At 39.2% G+C, this 17,393-nt stretch overlaps 1 protein-coding gene across 5 annotated transcripts in view; it reads right to left on the reverse strand.

The window, feature by feature from the left end:
- The window catches only part of TRIO (trio Rho guanine nucleotide exchange factor), a 272,849-nt gene that overhangs the window by 139,461 nt on the left and 115,995 nt on the right, over positions 1-17,393 (reverse strand). For all 5 annotated transcript variants that reach the window (XM_066626080.1, XM_066626079.1, XM_066626081.1 and 2 more), the window contains 3 exons: positions 16,210-16,440; positions 9,979-10,101; positions 2,008-2,199 (listed from right to left, as the gene is read on the reverse strand). In XM_066626080.1, coding sequence (XP_066482177.1) covers positions 2,008-2,199; positions 9,979-10,101; positions 16,210-16,440 — 546 coding nt within the window. The remainder of the gene's footprint in view (positions 1-2,007; positions 2,200-9,978; positions 10,102-16,209; positions 16,441-17,393) is intronic.

Genomic DNA, 17,393 nt, shown 5'->3' on the forward strand with positions numbered 1-17,393 from the left:
ACATTCTGGTGTATTCTAGCCTTGCCTACCAAATTCAGCTCAACATTTGCTATTGATCAAATAGCTGAGCACCCCCCCCCCCACATGGAGAATGCTAATCGTAAGTTAAAGTTATCTTTCATTCAGACCTTCCTTTCTGATACAAACAAATCCAGTAACATTATACAGAGAAAATAAAAGCAGTTCTGATTTGGAGCCAAACTTGCCATTCCTGCATTGCCTCAATAGCAGGGTGTGAACACGACAGACAGGAAGTTGCTGAATAACAAGGCAAAATAAAGTAGTTTAAAGTGCCATTGGGAAGCATTTTTAATTTTGAAAATGGTCTAATTTGCTATTCAGTGATACAGAAGGTGCATGAACAATGATTTTGTTCCTGGAAAAATAGAAGTATGTTTTTATCATTATCATAACCTCATGATTAGCATTACTAAAAACACAACTGACTGGAGTTTTATAATACAGTGCAAGGTATTAAGTTAAGATTAATCTCCTGCATAGCAGAATGTATCAGATAATAATGAAAGCCACTGCAAATGTATCTTCTGAACACATCGACTGGCCTATTCTAATGATTGTTAAACCCAATGAAGATACGGTGCAATCTACATACAGCCTGCATAACATGAGGGACAAGGTGTAGCTATAGGTACTTTGACATATGCATGCTAGAATACAGATTTATGTGAAGTCAGCAAGGGCAGAAATTGTTTGGATCAGACCTATGTGCGCAAGTTACAAGATCCCCAGCACATGAGAGCAGAGAACTGAAATCTTGTTCTGAAGGGGAAAGGATAGGCTTGAACTCATTCTCCTCACCATGCATGAGCTATGCAGATTGCATCAAGTCTGTGGAAGGTTTTAAACTGTGGCTCATGACATTATGAAAATGCTGAAGAGCCAGAGGTTTCTTTGACATTTCCAATGCAGCCTCTTGTGCTGCTGGGAGGGAAAAGAGGGGGGTGGTTTTTCCATTTAAATGTTACTACAATGCAAAATTAGTACACCCATCATCACCAAGATCCCTTTGGATTTACAGTAAAACAAAATTTACACTTCCACCTATAAGTCTAGTACACGGGTGCCAAACGTCAGGTTCACGGCTGGATGTGGCCCCTGGAAGCACTTCATCTGGCCCACGTGGTGATTGGGCTCTCCCAATACCGCCCTTTCAGTAAGGTAGCTCCTGCCAAGGCTCTGGGAAGGAGACATGGAAGGAGGCCTCAGAAGGCAAAGGGGGGGGGGAGAGAAGGACAGACTAAGGTGAGTGAGGGAGATGCTGCCAAGGGGCTGGGAGAGCCCAAATATCAGATAATCTGCCCCTTTAACAGAACTGCCTTTGCTGAGGTGTCGCTTTACAGAGCACCATTCAGCTACTGAGCAGCAAAGTGATGTCTTGGCAGAAGCAGCAATGCTGAAAGGATGGCCCAAGTGATCACTGGGGTATCCCAGCAGGATATTTGGACTCTCCCGTATCTTGAAAATATGATCAAGATTTGCACATTTTCTCTTCTGTCCCTTTCAACTAATGAGTTTCTATGTGAAAACAAAGTTGCTTATTTCTGGCCATCATCTGCTTAACATCATCCTGTCCTGCTTAATGATGTCACTTTCAGCCCTCAGAAGGCACAAAAATGCTATTCGGCCTGCTACATGAAAAAGAGTTGGATATCCCTGGTCAAATATCATTAGGGCCTACTAACATATTTTCTGTACCAAATGAAACTAAGCTCATATTCTGTTGCTGTTGTTTCAATGTATTATTTGTACTGTATCATCTCTACAGTACAAATATAATGCCATCTTAACTTTCACCTGCCTGAATTCTAGCAACTGGCTAGAGTGAGTGCACCAGCTGTTAAGGTATTCGTGTTCCCTTCAAAAAATACAGTCTCAGGGTTCCTTAGTTAGGAACGTTAACTTAAGCCACTTTGAAACTAGTTTAATCTGTAGTGTAGACATACTCCCAGAACTATCACCAGATTTTGTGCTTTGTTGTTTGCTTACCTCTTTAACATGAGTGTGAAAAGATACAGACATGTCCAGCAGGATCTTGCGCTGTTCTACACGCCTTACAAAGTCCTGTATCCGGTCTTCCAGCTGATGAGCTGCTTGATAAATCTCTTCAGGGTCGCACTCTCCTGTCTGGGCCAGCTGCTCAGCTGCTTCTAGTAACTTATCCGCATTGGTGTAGGTATTCTACAGACAAAAACAGAGTGAAAATACTTACAAATGGAGATTCCTCTGCGGGCTGAAGACGTACCATTGCTTCAAAACTCACTCACATAGAAGAACATTTCTGCAAGCTGAAGAAGGAGCAAGCATCTGATCCATTAAAGTCTGTCTTTTTACCCTCATCTTCACATATCTAGCTTTGTTCAACCCATTAAATTCCGGCAGTCTCACCATCATGCAGTTCATCAGATCAATTCCTAACACTAACAATCACTGCTATCACTATTCATCAAAGGGTTATTTGGCCCCAGAGTACCAGGCACTACATAGGACATACATGCACTTTTGAGAACTATGGGTTTAGAATCCATTGACAAGAGCTATTTCCGTACTGAAAGCATGTTGAATGCATGTGTACACTCTGCACACACAAAAAAGTTGTCTAACATTTAGAAAATCAATAAGGTTTTTATCCCTCTTAAAATTTAACATGAAGAAATTTCAAAATTGGACCTAATCCTGGCAAAACCTAATGCCAAATATACCCTTTAAACACAAAAACAATCCTGAATAAAATGGATTATAGTAGTAAAGCTATGACTTATCAGTATGCAGTTTGCAGCTCTGACCAATACTTGTTAGGTTGTCAGCAATGGCGCTAATACCCGAGGGCACTTGAAAACTGTACATTGTGAGATGGACAGTTCTTTTGTCAGAGAAGAACCTGTGATTAGCAGTGGAACTGAATGTAGAGGACCCAGGTTCAAATCCTCATTCAACTAATGAAACCCATCTACAAAGCAAAGCAAGACACTACCTCACAGAATAACCTTGGTCAATAGCTTATTGCAAGGTTAAAACCGCTCTGAGCACCACAGAGGAAGAAGGGCAGAATACACACTTACATGAATTCATAGATTGTGCTAAGGCTGTACAGGCATGTGCCACTTAACAACCTTCTGCTTAATGACAGACCACATATATGACGGTGGTCAAAGCACAACAAAGAGGTTTTTAATAAGATAGTAAGGACTCCCATAAGTTGCAGCAGAGTGCCTTTTTACACAATAAAGAAGCTCTTAATGTAAAGAAGAGGCAATCAATCTCCAGTGGCCTCTGCAGCCAGCTAGTTTCTGGCAGGGAGTATCTGTTTACACAACAAAAGCACTAGATTGGGTTGAATATTCACTTAACAACCTAACTGCATAACAGGGATTGGGGAACATATCCCTGTCAAGTGGCACACACCTGTATTTTGATTTCTTCCAAGGAGATTAGAGTGGTGCTCTAGGCTAGACATAGTTTCCTAACTATACATACTGAAGCAACCACAGTTGCTGATAGGCTTGTATCTGCTGCAGATATAGGGCCAGTTCAGATTATACTATCTGAGTTTCCCCTCTCAGTGTACCTTTCTTCTCCATGGGAATGGGTTCATACTTAAAGTAGAATCTTAAATATACATGACGGGGAGGTTTGGAACTGCCCACTCAACAATTATAAAGGGGAATGAGGAGATGGGAAGAGGAAGCAGGATATTCTGGTGCACATCCCATGACCACATGGAAGGGGGCACAACTCAAACGATACTTTCTGACCAGTCACAGGCAATATATTTTGCATGCTGGAGGAAAAAAAAAAGTCATATAAGTGAAGAAACTAAACATACTTCCAGAAAGGCAAGTTAATAAACAGTAGACTAGTTTCGCACATATAGATGTCACTTGATGACTGCAAAATCCAGTGATGACTTGCATGTGTGAATGAGTCACTGTAGATTTAACAGCATTGATGGAATTTCAATAGCACCCACTGTCACCAATATTCTATTCCAGTGGTTCTTAAACTTTTAGCACCGGGACCCACTTGTTAGAAGAGAATCTGTCAGGACCCACCAGAAATGATGTCATGACCAGAAGTAACATCAGCAAGCAGGAAAATATTTTACAATCCTAGACTGCAATCCTACCCACACTTACCTAGGAGTAAGTCCTATTTACTATCATTGTTATAAAACTATACATAGTAGCTTGTTAAAAGTACAGATCTGTAACATTTCCCCAAATGCAGTCACATATCATGGTCTACCATCATGTCTATTGAAAATAAAATATTGAAATGAATGGAGACCCACCTGAAATGGGCTTGTTACCCACCTGGTGGGTCCTGACACAGTTTGAGAAACACTGCTATTCAATTGTGGCAGTTCGCTCAACATTCCGAGTTGCCAAATCCTATCCAACTTTCCAGTGCTGATGCAGCCATGGTAACAGGGCATATGCTACATTCTTTGGGCAGTCATGGAAAAAGTAAGGGAATGTTTGTCCATGAACCTCAAGGTTGCATTGCGGCTGCACTGGCACTGGAAAGTTGGATAGGATAGGGCCCTAAGAGTAGTGAAATCAAGTGATGTACATGCCCGTGAGAATCAACCTTGCAGAAAGGGGGATCACAGTATTAATTGACATGACATTACACTTGTTATGAGAGAAAAGTAGAATGGCTAAAGCGACTCAAGATGTTGTGAGTTATGAAGAAATGTTAGTTATTGCTTTTTGCTTTCTTCATCTCACTTGACTTTAAAAACCAATCAACTAACCTTAGTTCCTGTCAACATCAGCAGAAAGTTCATAGGCTGCTGCACAGAATGGGTTCTTGTGCAAACCACAACTGTTGCCCTCCTTTGGCTACAATATTTAGGAAGATTACTTCGGTGGTTCAAAAATAATTGAAGGTAATGGTAATGAAAGTAATGTTGAGTGAACTGTCGCACGTGACAAACTATTTACTGGGTGGTCCTTGATAAATTCTACTCAACTCGTTTCCATTTGCACTCAGACATGTGTCTCAGAGTTGCCATCAAATTGTTAAATTTATTTGCTTGTAAAATGCTGTTAGGCTAACACAGATAACCTTGTTAGCCACAACAAATCATTCCTATCATCTTTACACTAAAAGCACTCTGGAAGTGGTTATACTGGTCAGCAACCACTGCAGGGGTCAGGTGATTTGCTCCAGGAGGATTCACTAACCTACTAAGACATTATAAGAGATTCCCTGATGAAGAATAATGTATTCAAAATCACTGGGATTTAAACAGCTATCAACTATTTGTCTTATGCCTCACTTGCTTTTTTCTACAGTATAAATGGGCAAAACTATTAGCCACTTTCTGGTAGATCTCCTAGTGCATGCTGGTTTCTAGGATTTTTGCAAAGTATCACAGGTTATTTGAATTTCAATCTATTCCAACAATAGTATCACTGAACAGACTAATTATGCTATAATTTTTAAGCGAGCCCAAGTATGCACTCTTGGCTTTATAAATGTTAAGCACATTGTTGGTCCTCATATGAGATGTAGCAAAAAGAAAAAGTTCAACTTAAGTCAGTTCATTTATGGTCTAGACCACCTTTTTCAGCTCATACCCCACTGACAAGGCTCTGAAATTGACAAGGCACATTGCCAGTTTTTTTACTTATTACACTGCAATTAATTTTTAATTAATATAATTAATACAGTGAAATCATTACATGACAATTAAAGAAATTCAAAAGAAGCTTGGAGAGGGAAGTATATGGAATTTTTGGAAAGGAGGAAAAGTGTTTTTTAAGTAGGATGTTCAAATTATTATCAAAAGTGCCAGAAAGTGTTGGCAAAGAGAGTTCAGACTGAGCACATACTGGAGAAATATGTGGTGAGAGGCATGAGGAGAAATAATTGAATCAAGTGCAGGATTCAAATGGTGTGGGGCGGGAGAAATAATGCAACTGATTCTGGACTTTGGAAGGTGGGGACGATTGAGGGAAAGGAGAATAGGAAAGGTGTTAACTGATTATGAGATTGGGGGAGCATGTGTGGGGGGGCAGGAGAGAAGAGAAGTATCAATTACTTGCTCATATATTCAAGGGACTGCAACCAAGAGCTCAAGACTGTGCATGTCTACTCAGAAGTAAGCTCCATTCTATTCAATGGGGCTTACTCCCAGGTCAGTGTGGCTAGGATTGGGGTCCAAAGCCCTTACTGTAGGCAACGCAGGGAGGGTCACTTTGGAGAGTTGCAGGCACACTGTAGCAAGGAAAGAGGTCTCTCGACTCTTTCCAGTCAGCCAATCCTCTGGTTGGTGGCCTGACAGATTCCTGCTTCACTCCCTTTGTACCTGCTTGGCTTCCTCGCACTGATTCCCGCCAGAGCTCTGCCCAGGCTTCTGTGGCTGCCCAGACAGGCAACTACCATTCAGCAGCAGGAGCAAGCAGGAAGCGGGCGCTTCTGGCTACTTCTTAAAGCATGCGATGCAAAGCAGCCGCAACGAGCGCCTTCGCTGGCTGCTCCTTTTAGGTGCGCAGTTGCAAGAGGCTCAAAGCGGTCGCGTGGCTGCTGTCTGCCTCCTCTGGCTCTGCGGCACACCTGAGGCAGCCTCGCAGCACAGCGGTTGAAAACTGCTGGTCTAGACTCTTCAACAGCATTTGCAATTGTTGGCCCAAATTACCTCTGAGTGCTACTGAGCTTGAGTCCTTACCAAGTTTGAAAAATACTACATTTTTCAAAATTAAAAAAAATGGAACTAAGCTCACCCACATGGACTCATCAATCTAACTAATAAACTTCAGAACCTCAGGCTTCTGCTAATGCAGCTTGAAACTAGGTAAAGTGTTAGGCTTCTGACACACTTGATGTTGTAATATTGCCAACAAAGGAACAGTTGAACTAACATAAATTGTGTGTATTGGTAGAATTATGTCAAAATGGTTTCATTTGCAGTTACTGATTATTTCTATAAAATATGCTCATCTGACCATAGAGTATATTAAAGGACAGAAATGTTCTTCATTATTAAATTCTCCATTATATGGCAGAAACAATATTCCATTTAACTTTAAGGTGTGGGTTGCAACCTGACCTACAATTGGGAGGGAGCCTGCATTGCTAGTGCTACAATGACCTTTTGAGGGGAAGGTAAAAGAAGATGCACATACAGCTCTAGAATTTCTCAGTGTAGTAAAGGCAAAGCAATATACCAAATTTAGAAATGGAAGCAAGCCTTCTTATATTGGGCAGGTTGGGATTACAAGGGGATCTAGAGCCTTACTTTATAACAGTGATTTTCAATCTTTTTCAACATATGGAACATTGAAAAGGCACTAATATTGTCAAGGCACACCATCTCTTTCCTGTTAACTGACAAGGCATACTGCACTGCAGGCTGGGGGCCCATGTCTCCCAATGACCTTACTAATATATGACCCTCCTCCAAACTCCCGTGGCACACCTGCAGACCATTTCCAGCACACCAATGTATTGTGGCACAGTGGTTGAAACTCTGCTTTTTAAGGAAAATTAATAGCTTCCCAGTCTGGATCTGCCTTTTTTTTCCTTCAGCTTTCACAGTAAACTTATGCTTTTTCCAATGCATATATTTAGAAAGACAGAGAGACATGGGATTTAGTTTTCAACAGCATGTATGTACCAAAGATGAAAAATGTCTTATGAAAAAGAGACAAAGGACACACTAGAGAGTTAACATGACAGCTACTCTTAAGCCCCTCTTATGTTTTTTGGCTGCAAGTCATTCACAAGTCATTGTGCACAAACAGTTTGCCATACAAAGCTATGCTATTTGAATGCAAATATACCACCATGCTGCTACTTTTTTCTTCAGAATGGATCTTGGGGAAAAGGCTAAGGTGGGAGACAATTCAAAATTAACAGCTATCAAAGTGATCTACCATCTACCCAAAGAACAGGGTAGCTCTGGAACGTGGAATCTAAGCAATCCACATTCCAGAGCTACCTAGTTCTTGATAGGCCTTCTGTGTCTTAATGTTTAATAAGCTCTTCAGCATACACTCCACTGATAAATGGTAAACCCAATTCTATACAGAAACCCCTCTATATCCACAGTTTCACTTATCTATGGTTCTCATATCTTCCTCCATCACACACATGCTCTCACCTCTCTCTTCTAATACAGAGTGGCCCCCCAAAAATGTATACACTCTTCACTTGTCAATATCTTTGGAATAAATTTAAATGAAATTTCTATTTCATGGTGAGAGTGTAATATAATGTTTTCTCAACAAATGAAGGATGATGTTTATCGGAGGAAACCAGCTACACTGGATGTTCTATGAGAAATCATCACAATGTCGTGTGCAGCTATCACACTGGACTCATTACAGAAAGTAGTTCGTGCAGCAGTTCGGCAACTTTGACAGTGTTTGGATGCCAACGGTGGCCACTTCTAACACCTACATTGAATTCAAATTTCAAGGACACCTCTCATATCAATTTTGCTTTTGTATAAATACAGTAGTTAAGCTTATACAGTAATATTTTTCATGTCAAAGTACTGTATTTTTCGCTCAATAAGACACACTTTTTCCCCCCAAAAAAGTGGGGGGGAAGTGTGTGCGTCTTATGGAGCGAATACTGCAAAAAAGAGTGCACGTTGGGGACCTTAATGAAGGGGGGGATCTTCATGCCAGTTTATAAAGGGAGGGATCTTCATGCCAGTTTATGATCCCATTCACCCTAATAAAGGGAGGGATCTTCATGCCAGTTTATGATCCCATTCACCCTAATAAAGGGAGGGATCTTCATGCCAGTTTATGATCCCATTCACCCTAAGAAGGGGGGATCTTCATGCCAGTTTATGCTCACATTCAAAAAATGTGGCATTAGCAATGCCTAAGAAGGAAGTGAAGATGGTATCTTATATGAAGACAGCGAAGAAAGTGATGTCAGTGATTGTGAGCAAATGAGCTTCATAAATTCTGACTCTAGCGATGATGAGTTCTTGGGGTTTCCAGAAAACTAGAGTACTCAAACCTTGAAGTCTCTCCATTTGTTAATGGCAGTGATAATGGTTCTTAATGCCACTGTTGACTGCTGTTCACTTTACATGGTTCAAATGTTGTTCTGTTATAGTTTATTAAATATTTTATTACACTATTTGGTTCAGAATATTTTTTTCCTGTTTACCTCCTCTAAAAAATAGGTGCGTCTTATGGTCAGGTGCGCCTTATGGAGCGAAAAATACGGTATGTATACATTTTGGGGGGCCACTCTGTAGAAAGCAGACAGCAGAGGAAGCAGACAGCAAGAATGCTAGATTCCACTTCCTGTTAACGTTCTTGCTGTTGCCTTCCTCTAGCTTTCCTAGAAGCTATGAGTCTAGGTTCTCACTGCCTGCTTCCTTTTCCAAAAAGTTTCTTTCTGCAAAACATTTGCAAACCAAGAAGGATGAGTCATGAAAGTGATAGGGGAATTCAAGCAGAGTCCGCTACTATCCGAGGTTTTGGGTATCTGTGGTAGCAGCATACAGGATACAGGAGGGGTGACTGTATATCATAGAATCCTTTCCATGTCAAGTGTAAAGGAACTATTCTACTTCAGAGACTTGACAATGTGTGTGTGTGTGTGTGTGTGTGTGTGTGTGTACACATACATACATACACTATTTGTTTCACATACATACAGTTATTGGCTTCAAGTGAAACACTGGTAGTAAGCACTAAGGATTTATTCATCCTGCAATGATCCACACATGAGACTGGACACTAGAGATGGGTGAACATTCTCAGATTAAAAAAATGTGGATTAGGACTGACAATTATGAGCAACAGTGAAAAATGCTCAGAATTTTTTAAAAATTTTGAATCAGTGAATTACGAACATCAGTGCTGAAGACAACTATCATGTCTCACTTCAAAAAATGGAAGAAAAAGAGAATTCCCAACCATCCAATTTTTAAGCAAGGTAAAATAAATGACAAACTAAGTTGATTCAAAGGCCATGCCTTACCTGCGCCACTTCTTCAAAGTCTTCATGGCGTTTCTGCAGTGCTCTGGCTCGATGCAATGATTTCCCAACCCCTGTGTGTTTGCTAAGGAAAGCTTCCCCATGGTTTTCGATCCAATCCAGCACCTAAAAAAAAAAAAAAAAAAGAATGAAGGAATTCCAAATGTACTGCCATGGTGTGCTTCAGATGGTTTTCACCTATTGCTGTAAGAAACAGGATAAACGCTCAAGCCATTGTTCATTATAAACAAGTTCTCTATTTAGATTTATCCCATCCTAAGGATCAGGTTGGTGCTCTCTCTTATATGACACAAAGTAAGTTCTCCAGTCTATAGAAGAAATTGCTACATAAGCAGAGCTAGCCACATGGAGACTGCTACCCACTAAGGAGCAATTTCTCTGTCAGAGCACCAACTGGAGGTTCCTCTATCTTCTGTATATCACGTACATTTTTATAATCATGCCTCTTCCGTTAGACAACATTTTTTCCTAAATTATAAAGCCCCAAACATGTCAAGAACCTGAACCACATTGCATACACTCAGACCAGCATTTCAGCTGGGCCTGTATGAAGGCAGCAGCAAATGTAGGAGTAAGACACATTTTAGGACGACTTTAGTTTGCTGCCATTGTCTCCCTCCCCATGGATTTCCAACGTTTACCCAATTTACTCATCTGTAATAAAATATGCTCCATGAAATCCACATAATTTCAAGTCCCTAAAGAATAATGATCAATCCAGTCTTAAAGACTACACCATTCTTCTCAATGGCAAGTCACAAATTATTCTCGCAACCAACAGTTGAACCCTCTTCTGAAAGGCAGGCACCATACAGAAGTCTCACTAATCCATTTCAATCATGTAACAAAATGTCTTGGGCATTTTAAAGACAATATAAGACCATCTGGTTTAGTACTTTGTCAGAGAAGAAAGAACTTGAAAACAAAGGGAAAACTAGCTCACATTTGAATCCCTGCTAATTTATTTAAAATTTCAACATTATGCACAATATAATCATTCTTTAAAAATGTCTTTTTTTGAAAAAATTATCTAACCTTCACTGGAAATAGCCTACTTCCCAATACTAAACTAAAATAATGCTTTCCCAGTTTTATTCCAGAGAGCACTGGGATTCCTCAGAAGTTCAACAAGAATTCCAGAATGATAAGATCAGTAATTGTGAACAAACCTACCAGAAGGACAGTTTACACAATCTTCTCCTGAGCTACACTGGATGCCTTCTGGGCTATACTTTCAGTTAACAGAGTGATGATGAGGTCCAACAGATCTTGTCAATTCTCCATGTGAACTGTGTGTGCACTCAAAAACTGCCCCACGAACCACAACATTCAGAGACTGCACAGCATCCATACAAGGGTTCCTTCACAAACAAGTCTTTGCGGAAAGGGTACAAACTCCAAACACGACTAAACTGAAGCGTAATTTTATCCTATCGTGAGAAGCCACTTCTACACTCTCAGTCATAAAATGCAGTGTTTTAACTGTACTATCAAGCAAGAATCTTGCTTTCAATTTATTATGGCCAACGTTTTTACTACTCAGAATCTATTCCACTACTAAACATTTTGGAACCTCAAGCCAACATATACATCACTATATCGTTGTAATTAAAGCACTAACAAAGGCAACATGTTCCATCCTTGCACAAATTATCTACAGATGCATCATACTGGCATGCTTCAGTGCAGCTGAAGCATTCTTTCTTAAAGCAGAGTTTACTTCAATCCCTCCCAAGTAGTATTTCCAGGAATTGCACGTAACACACAAGCCAACTTCCACTCTGGAACATAGTGAATTCTCATTCAACACACATCCCGTTTCTGCTTATATTAGTCAAAGATACTACACAGCCTTTAGGGCAAATGTTGATTCTACAGAAAGTCTCAGGCATCAGTCAAAATCTCTTACGGTTGCCCAAAGTAGACAAAAAAAAATTACTTTATCCTTTCATTGCCCAGAGCAGCAGAGGAAGAAACAATAGTCTTTGCACATTTCATTGTAATGGCGAGCAATGCAGGCAGTCTTTTTATGATGTCTCAGAAAGGCCAATGCAGACCCAACACCCCTCATCTCTTACGAAAACGGGCAAAGGATTTTCCCGCCCATCACACAGGGACACGCATTAGATTTTAATCATGGTTAAGGCCTATCAGCACTGATCTTAACTCTTGTTCCTTTTTAACCCATTTTTGCCCAGCCCACAGGGGTACACATTCCGTTTCCATTGTGTATATGCAATCCTGGGCAGAAATGGTTTAACCAGAATTTGCTAACTAACATGGCAAAGAGATGGGGAAAATCATATCTGCACAGGCCCATAATTCTTCCATTTAAGAAATCCCTGTTGCTTCAAAGGAGCAGCAGTATTTTCAAAAGAAACAGATGTGAATTTTTATGAGCAAGTATATCCTTGATCTGAGCATTTTTAGCAGCTTGCTTCATAGATATTAGAACTCGCATTACATTTCTCCAACCATGTTAAAGCTTGATATTGTGATAGCTAGGAGCCAAATTACATCATATGTTCAGAGACTGGACAGCAGAAAACCCTATTGTGAAATTAAGCTTATGAATCACATAGGATATGAAGTGTAATTATTTTTATATTATTTCCTGCTGTTTCTATTTTCATTGACTATTGTTTGACTATAACCAGGAACAGAGAAATACATCCTTGCAAACAAAGAAAAACTAAAGGACTCAGAAGGTAGATAATCCAGAACTGGATCACTATTTCATAGTATAAAGTTGTTCAAGTTCTTGTTTGCCAGGGAAAAACCTTTTCTCCTTTCCTGCAGGTTGCCACTCAGTCAGCACATACTCTTTGAACATGTAGCCAATACATAGCCAAAAAGGGTTGGAGATACAACAGAACGCCCAAACCTTCTTTGTACACAGCGAGACCACTGTTCCAACTAGCTCAGATCCTGTCTACTGCTTGCCTTTACTTGTGCTCTACTTGTATATATGTAAATAAATAAAAGATTAGAAGAATATCACACGTCTCCAGTGACTTCTCCACCAAAGCAAGCCAAAGGTAGTGCAACTTCTGCTAGGGGAAATGGGGGGGGGGGGTTGCAACAATATTTTGAAGGGCTATGTATGCCCAGGTTCAAGTGGTTCTGTGGCAGCAAGACTAGCTCTATCCCCTTCCATGCTACACAGATGGTTCCAATGCTTTCACTGGCTAGTACTTTAATCACTTTAGCATTTAGAAGCAATATACTGCTGGGAACAAACTCTTTATTTCTTTTTGTCATTTATTTATTTATTTAACTATAAAATAGAAAAACAAATACATACATAAACAAAATTCCAATAAAGCAGCACGAGCGAAGCCAAAACATTCCCATACTTATAATCCAAATACATACAGTCCAAACATTAACAAATGTTAATCTATACCACTAATGCTTCAAAATCAATCTTCAAATCCAAAATACCTCAAATCCCCATCCTCTCTCTGATTCAAAAAATCAATAACTGGACTCCAATTCTTCAAAAAGGTTTCTGTTGAATTCTCCCTAAGCAAAATTGTTAATTTATCCATCTCCTCATAATCCATAAATCTTATCCACCATTCCTCCACCGAAGGTATATTCATAGTCTTCCAATTTTGAGCATAAAGTATTCTGGCAGCGCTTATCATATACAAAAATAAAACTTCATTTTTTCTTTCCACATACTCATCTGTCATACCTAATAAAAATACTTCTGGCTTCAATTGTATATTTGTTTTTAAGATCAACTGTATCTGTGCATGAATTTGTGACCAATATTTTTTAACTTTTGAACACGTCCACCACATGTGGTAAAATGTTCCCTCTTGTTTCTTACATTTCCAACAACTATTGGACATAGTTTCATACATTTTAGCTAATTTACTTGGTGTCACATACCAACGATAGATCATCTTATATATATTTTCCTTAATGCTAACACTCAAAGTAAATTTTGTCTGTTTTATCCATAATTTCTCCCATCTGTCCATTGAAAGTTCATAACCCACATTTTTTGCCCACTGGATCATGCATTCTTTAACCTGTTCGTCTTCTGTTTCAAACTTCAAAAGCAATTTATATATTTTAGATATTACCTGCTCATCTGATCTTAATTATTTCTCCAATATTGTCTCTCCCACTTCAAAACCATATAATTTTTTATCAATTTTAAATCTTTCTAATAATTGTAAATTATTAATAAAAAATTAATAATTTAATAATTCATAAAATTAATAATAATTAATAATTCATAAAAATATGAATGAACAAGATCAATGGAAGTTGATGAATAAGACTGGGTTCAAAGTGGAGAAGAAGATTAAGTATTTAGGTATTATTTTGACAAACACGAATTGCATGTTGTTTCAAAATAATTATGTTAAAGTTTGGGGTGAAATTAAAAAAGATTTTGCAAGATGGGAAAGGTTGAAATTATCTTTTTTGGGAAGAATATCTGTAATTAAAATGAATGTACTACCAAAAATGCTTTTTCTCTTCCAGAATATACCAATATTACTTTCTGATAAACCTTTTAAAGAGTGGCAGAAAGATGTGACAGGTTTTATATGACAAGGGAAAAAGCCAAGAGTGAAACTTAAGATTTTGCAAGATGCAAAAGAAAGAGGAGGTTTAGGACTGCCTGATCTAAAGACTTATTATGCATCATGTTGCTTTCTGTGGCTTAAAGAATGGATATTGTTGCAAAACAAAAAATTGTTGAAGTTAGAAGGATATGATTTAAGATTTGGTTGGCATGGATATCTTTGGTATGATAAGTTGAAAGTGAATATGGAATTCAAGAATCATTATGTTAGACATGCACTGTGGAAGATATGGAATCGTTATAAGAAAAGGTTTTACAACAAAATTCCACTCTTAACTTCACCACAAGAAGCACATTTTGGTTTGGGAACTGTACCAAGAGATAAATGGTTATAGTATAAGAACTTATTGAAATTAAGTTCTTATACAATAAGATATTATACAATTAATATTCCAGTTATCCCAGAAGATAACAGATAATACAATTCAAGACAAGCTAAAATTTGTGAAAGACACATGGTTTGAGGAGGAAACAAAGAAGATGTACTTGGCTCAGTAGGCTTCCTGAGTCATTGTTAGAGAATGAAAGAGTGCACATAGCATCATCTATTAAATGATGGAAGGCAGTGTTTCTCTAGAGATCTCTAAAGCAGCCTGAGCACAGACCCACAGCACTCCAAGGACCCTGAGAGACACCACATTCTTTAAAGAATCTGGTAAGTCCTGATAATTATCCAATGGGCAAGATACCCCAAGAAAGGGACAAACTGCTATTGCTTCTTCTGCCAGGCCAGATCTGGCACTTCTGCCTTGTCTTCTACTTACTGTGCCCTACCTACACTATTTTCCTACTCTTTTCAAACACTTGCATTGAGAGACTGGTGGTTCCCTACTCCCCCATACCTGCTTTAAGAATTTGATCTCCTCCCCCCACAACCATCTTAGACCAGGCTTTCTGTCTTCATTGGATCCTGGCTGAGAGTGACCTGCCACTTTACTAAGTTCTATAGATTAACCATTCACTTCACCCCATCATCTGAAACTCTCTAGGTTTACTTCAGTTGGTCATGCTCAAGAATTTGCAGATACTATATCAGAGAAGGTATCTCTTGTGAAATGTAGAATCATCCAAATACTTGTTTCTTTATACATACACCTACAATCTTCTTTAAGCTTTGAGCAAAGTCTAAGTGCCTCCCACATGCCATATAATTGCACCTACACACTACTCAGCAAATTAGAAATTTAGATGTATGTGTTACTAAGGCTACAATCTTAAAAACACACATATGTTAGAAACAGGTACCATTATTTTTTTGTAGTAATGATTTAATACAAGTATTTGCAGAGAAAGACACACACAGCTATCATTTCTCTGTACTGCCACCACTACCTATCCCAATGGCGGATCTGCAGCAATGTCCTCCCTTCTCAATTTGAAGTTTAACATCTGTCTTGGCTTCACATTTACAGTAAAATAATGTCAATAACTGCTTTAATTTCATCAAGTGGTGCTGGACTGATTGAAAAAGAATCAAAGCACACTAAAACTTTGCCTTGGAAGATGAGCAGAACTAAAGGGAAAGCATCAGAGAGTAAAACAAAAAATATCTAAGTGCTTTGCATGTGTCTGGCAATTTGCTGTCCTTCAGCAGGCCATGAACTCACCTGCTGCACATCCTGTTGAAAGACACACAGCTGAAGCCGTTGGTGTAGACGGACCTTTCGGTGCTGCCAGATGTTCTCCAGTTGCCGCTGGTGATGCAGGACTTCATGAATAACGTCTAGAACATGGTGCACAGCCTTGGAGTAGTTTGCTGAAGCTGTTAGGGAATCTGAGCTTCCAGGAGTCAAAGGCCTTTGCAGTTTGTCAAGCAGCGATTTTCCATCCTGGCTCACCTGTTCAGTCAAAGAAACATTTAGGTGCTCAGCGACACGCTTCCAAATTCAAGATGTGCACTTTACATTTGTTCTGCTTCCTATCTGATACCAACATCCCTGCTAACTGGGGTAAGCGGAACCTTCTCACATGGGGGTTATTATATTAAGCTTGGGTACAGCAACTATCCCTATTCACTCCACATTGCATATTTTCTTGAGGCAGTCTGCTTACTTCTTTTGCAATTTTTCAGACGTTCAGTTCTCTAAAGCAGAAAATCTATTCTCATCTATTTTGCTAAGTGAACTTTTGCTGAAAAGCAGTATATAAATAATACCATCACATGTTCCCCAAGCATGGGAAAGCAGGTTATTACTTTGAATGGCTGGAATCAAGAAAGCCTCATGTGTGCAGAGAGGCCTGCAGAATTTTTCTTCTAGATATAGCACCCCTCATACACATCACAATTACTACTCCAGAGGATACCCCAACCAGCAGAGACTTTTTTTTGGGTGTGGGTGAAACTTTAATGGAAGGCTCAACAATTTCTGTGGACACCATGTATTGCTTTTTTGGATCTAGGTCAATAAAAACCAGGCACCATTAAAAACAGAGCTCTTCTCAAGCAAATATTTATCAGAACAAACCAGTTGGTTGGTTAAGCCATTTCTGCTCAACATTGCATATACGCAACATGGATCAAACGCGTACACCTGTGGGCTAGGCAGAAGTGGGTTAATTTACTTTAGTCACTTATTTTCTAAACATGGCTATCGGCCTACTATTTTCAACTCACAAAACAGTTCCAGCATGACAAATATGGAATATAAATATAATTTAACATGTACTATTTAGTAACTGCTCTATGGCAACTAAAGTCTGAGAAATGGAGTTAGTGGTTCAGACACAGCACTATACAATTGTGTATTCGTACCATCACTGGCAAATGAGTTTATTCAGCCACAGTAACTTG

Source organism: Tiliqua scincoides, chromosome 4 (assembly GCF_035046505.1).
Source record: "Tiliqua scincoides isolate rTilSci1 chromosome 4, rTilSci1.hap2, whole genome shotgun sequence".
NCBI lineage: Eukaryota > Metazoa > Chordata > Lepidosauria > Squamata > Scincidae > Tiliqua > Tiliqua scincoides.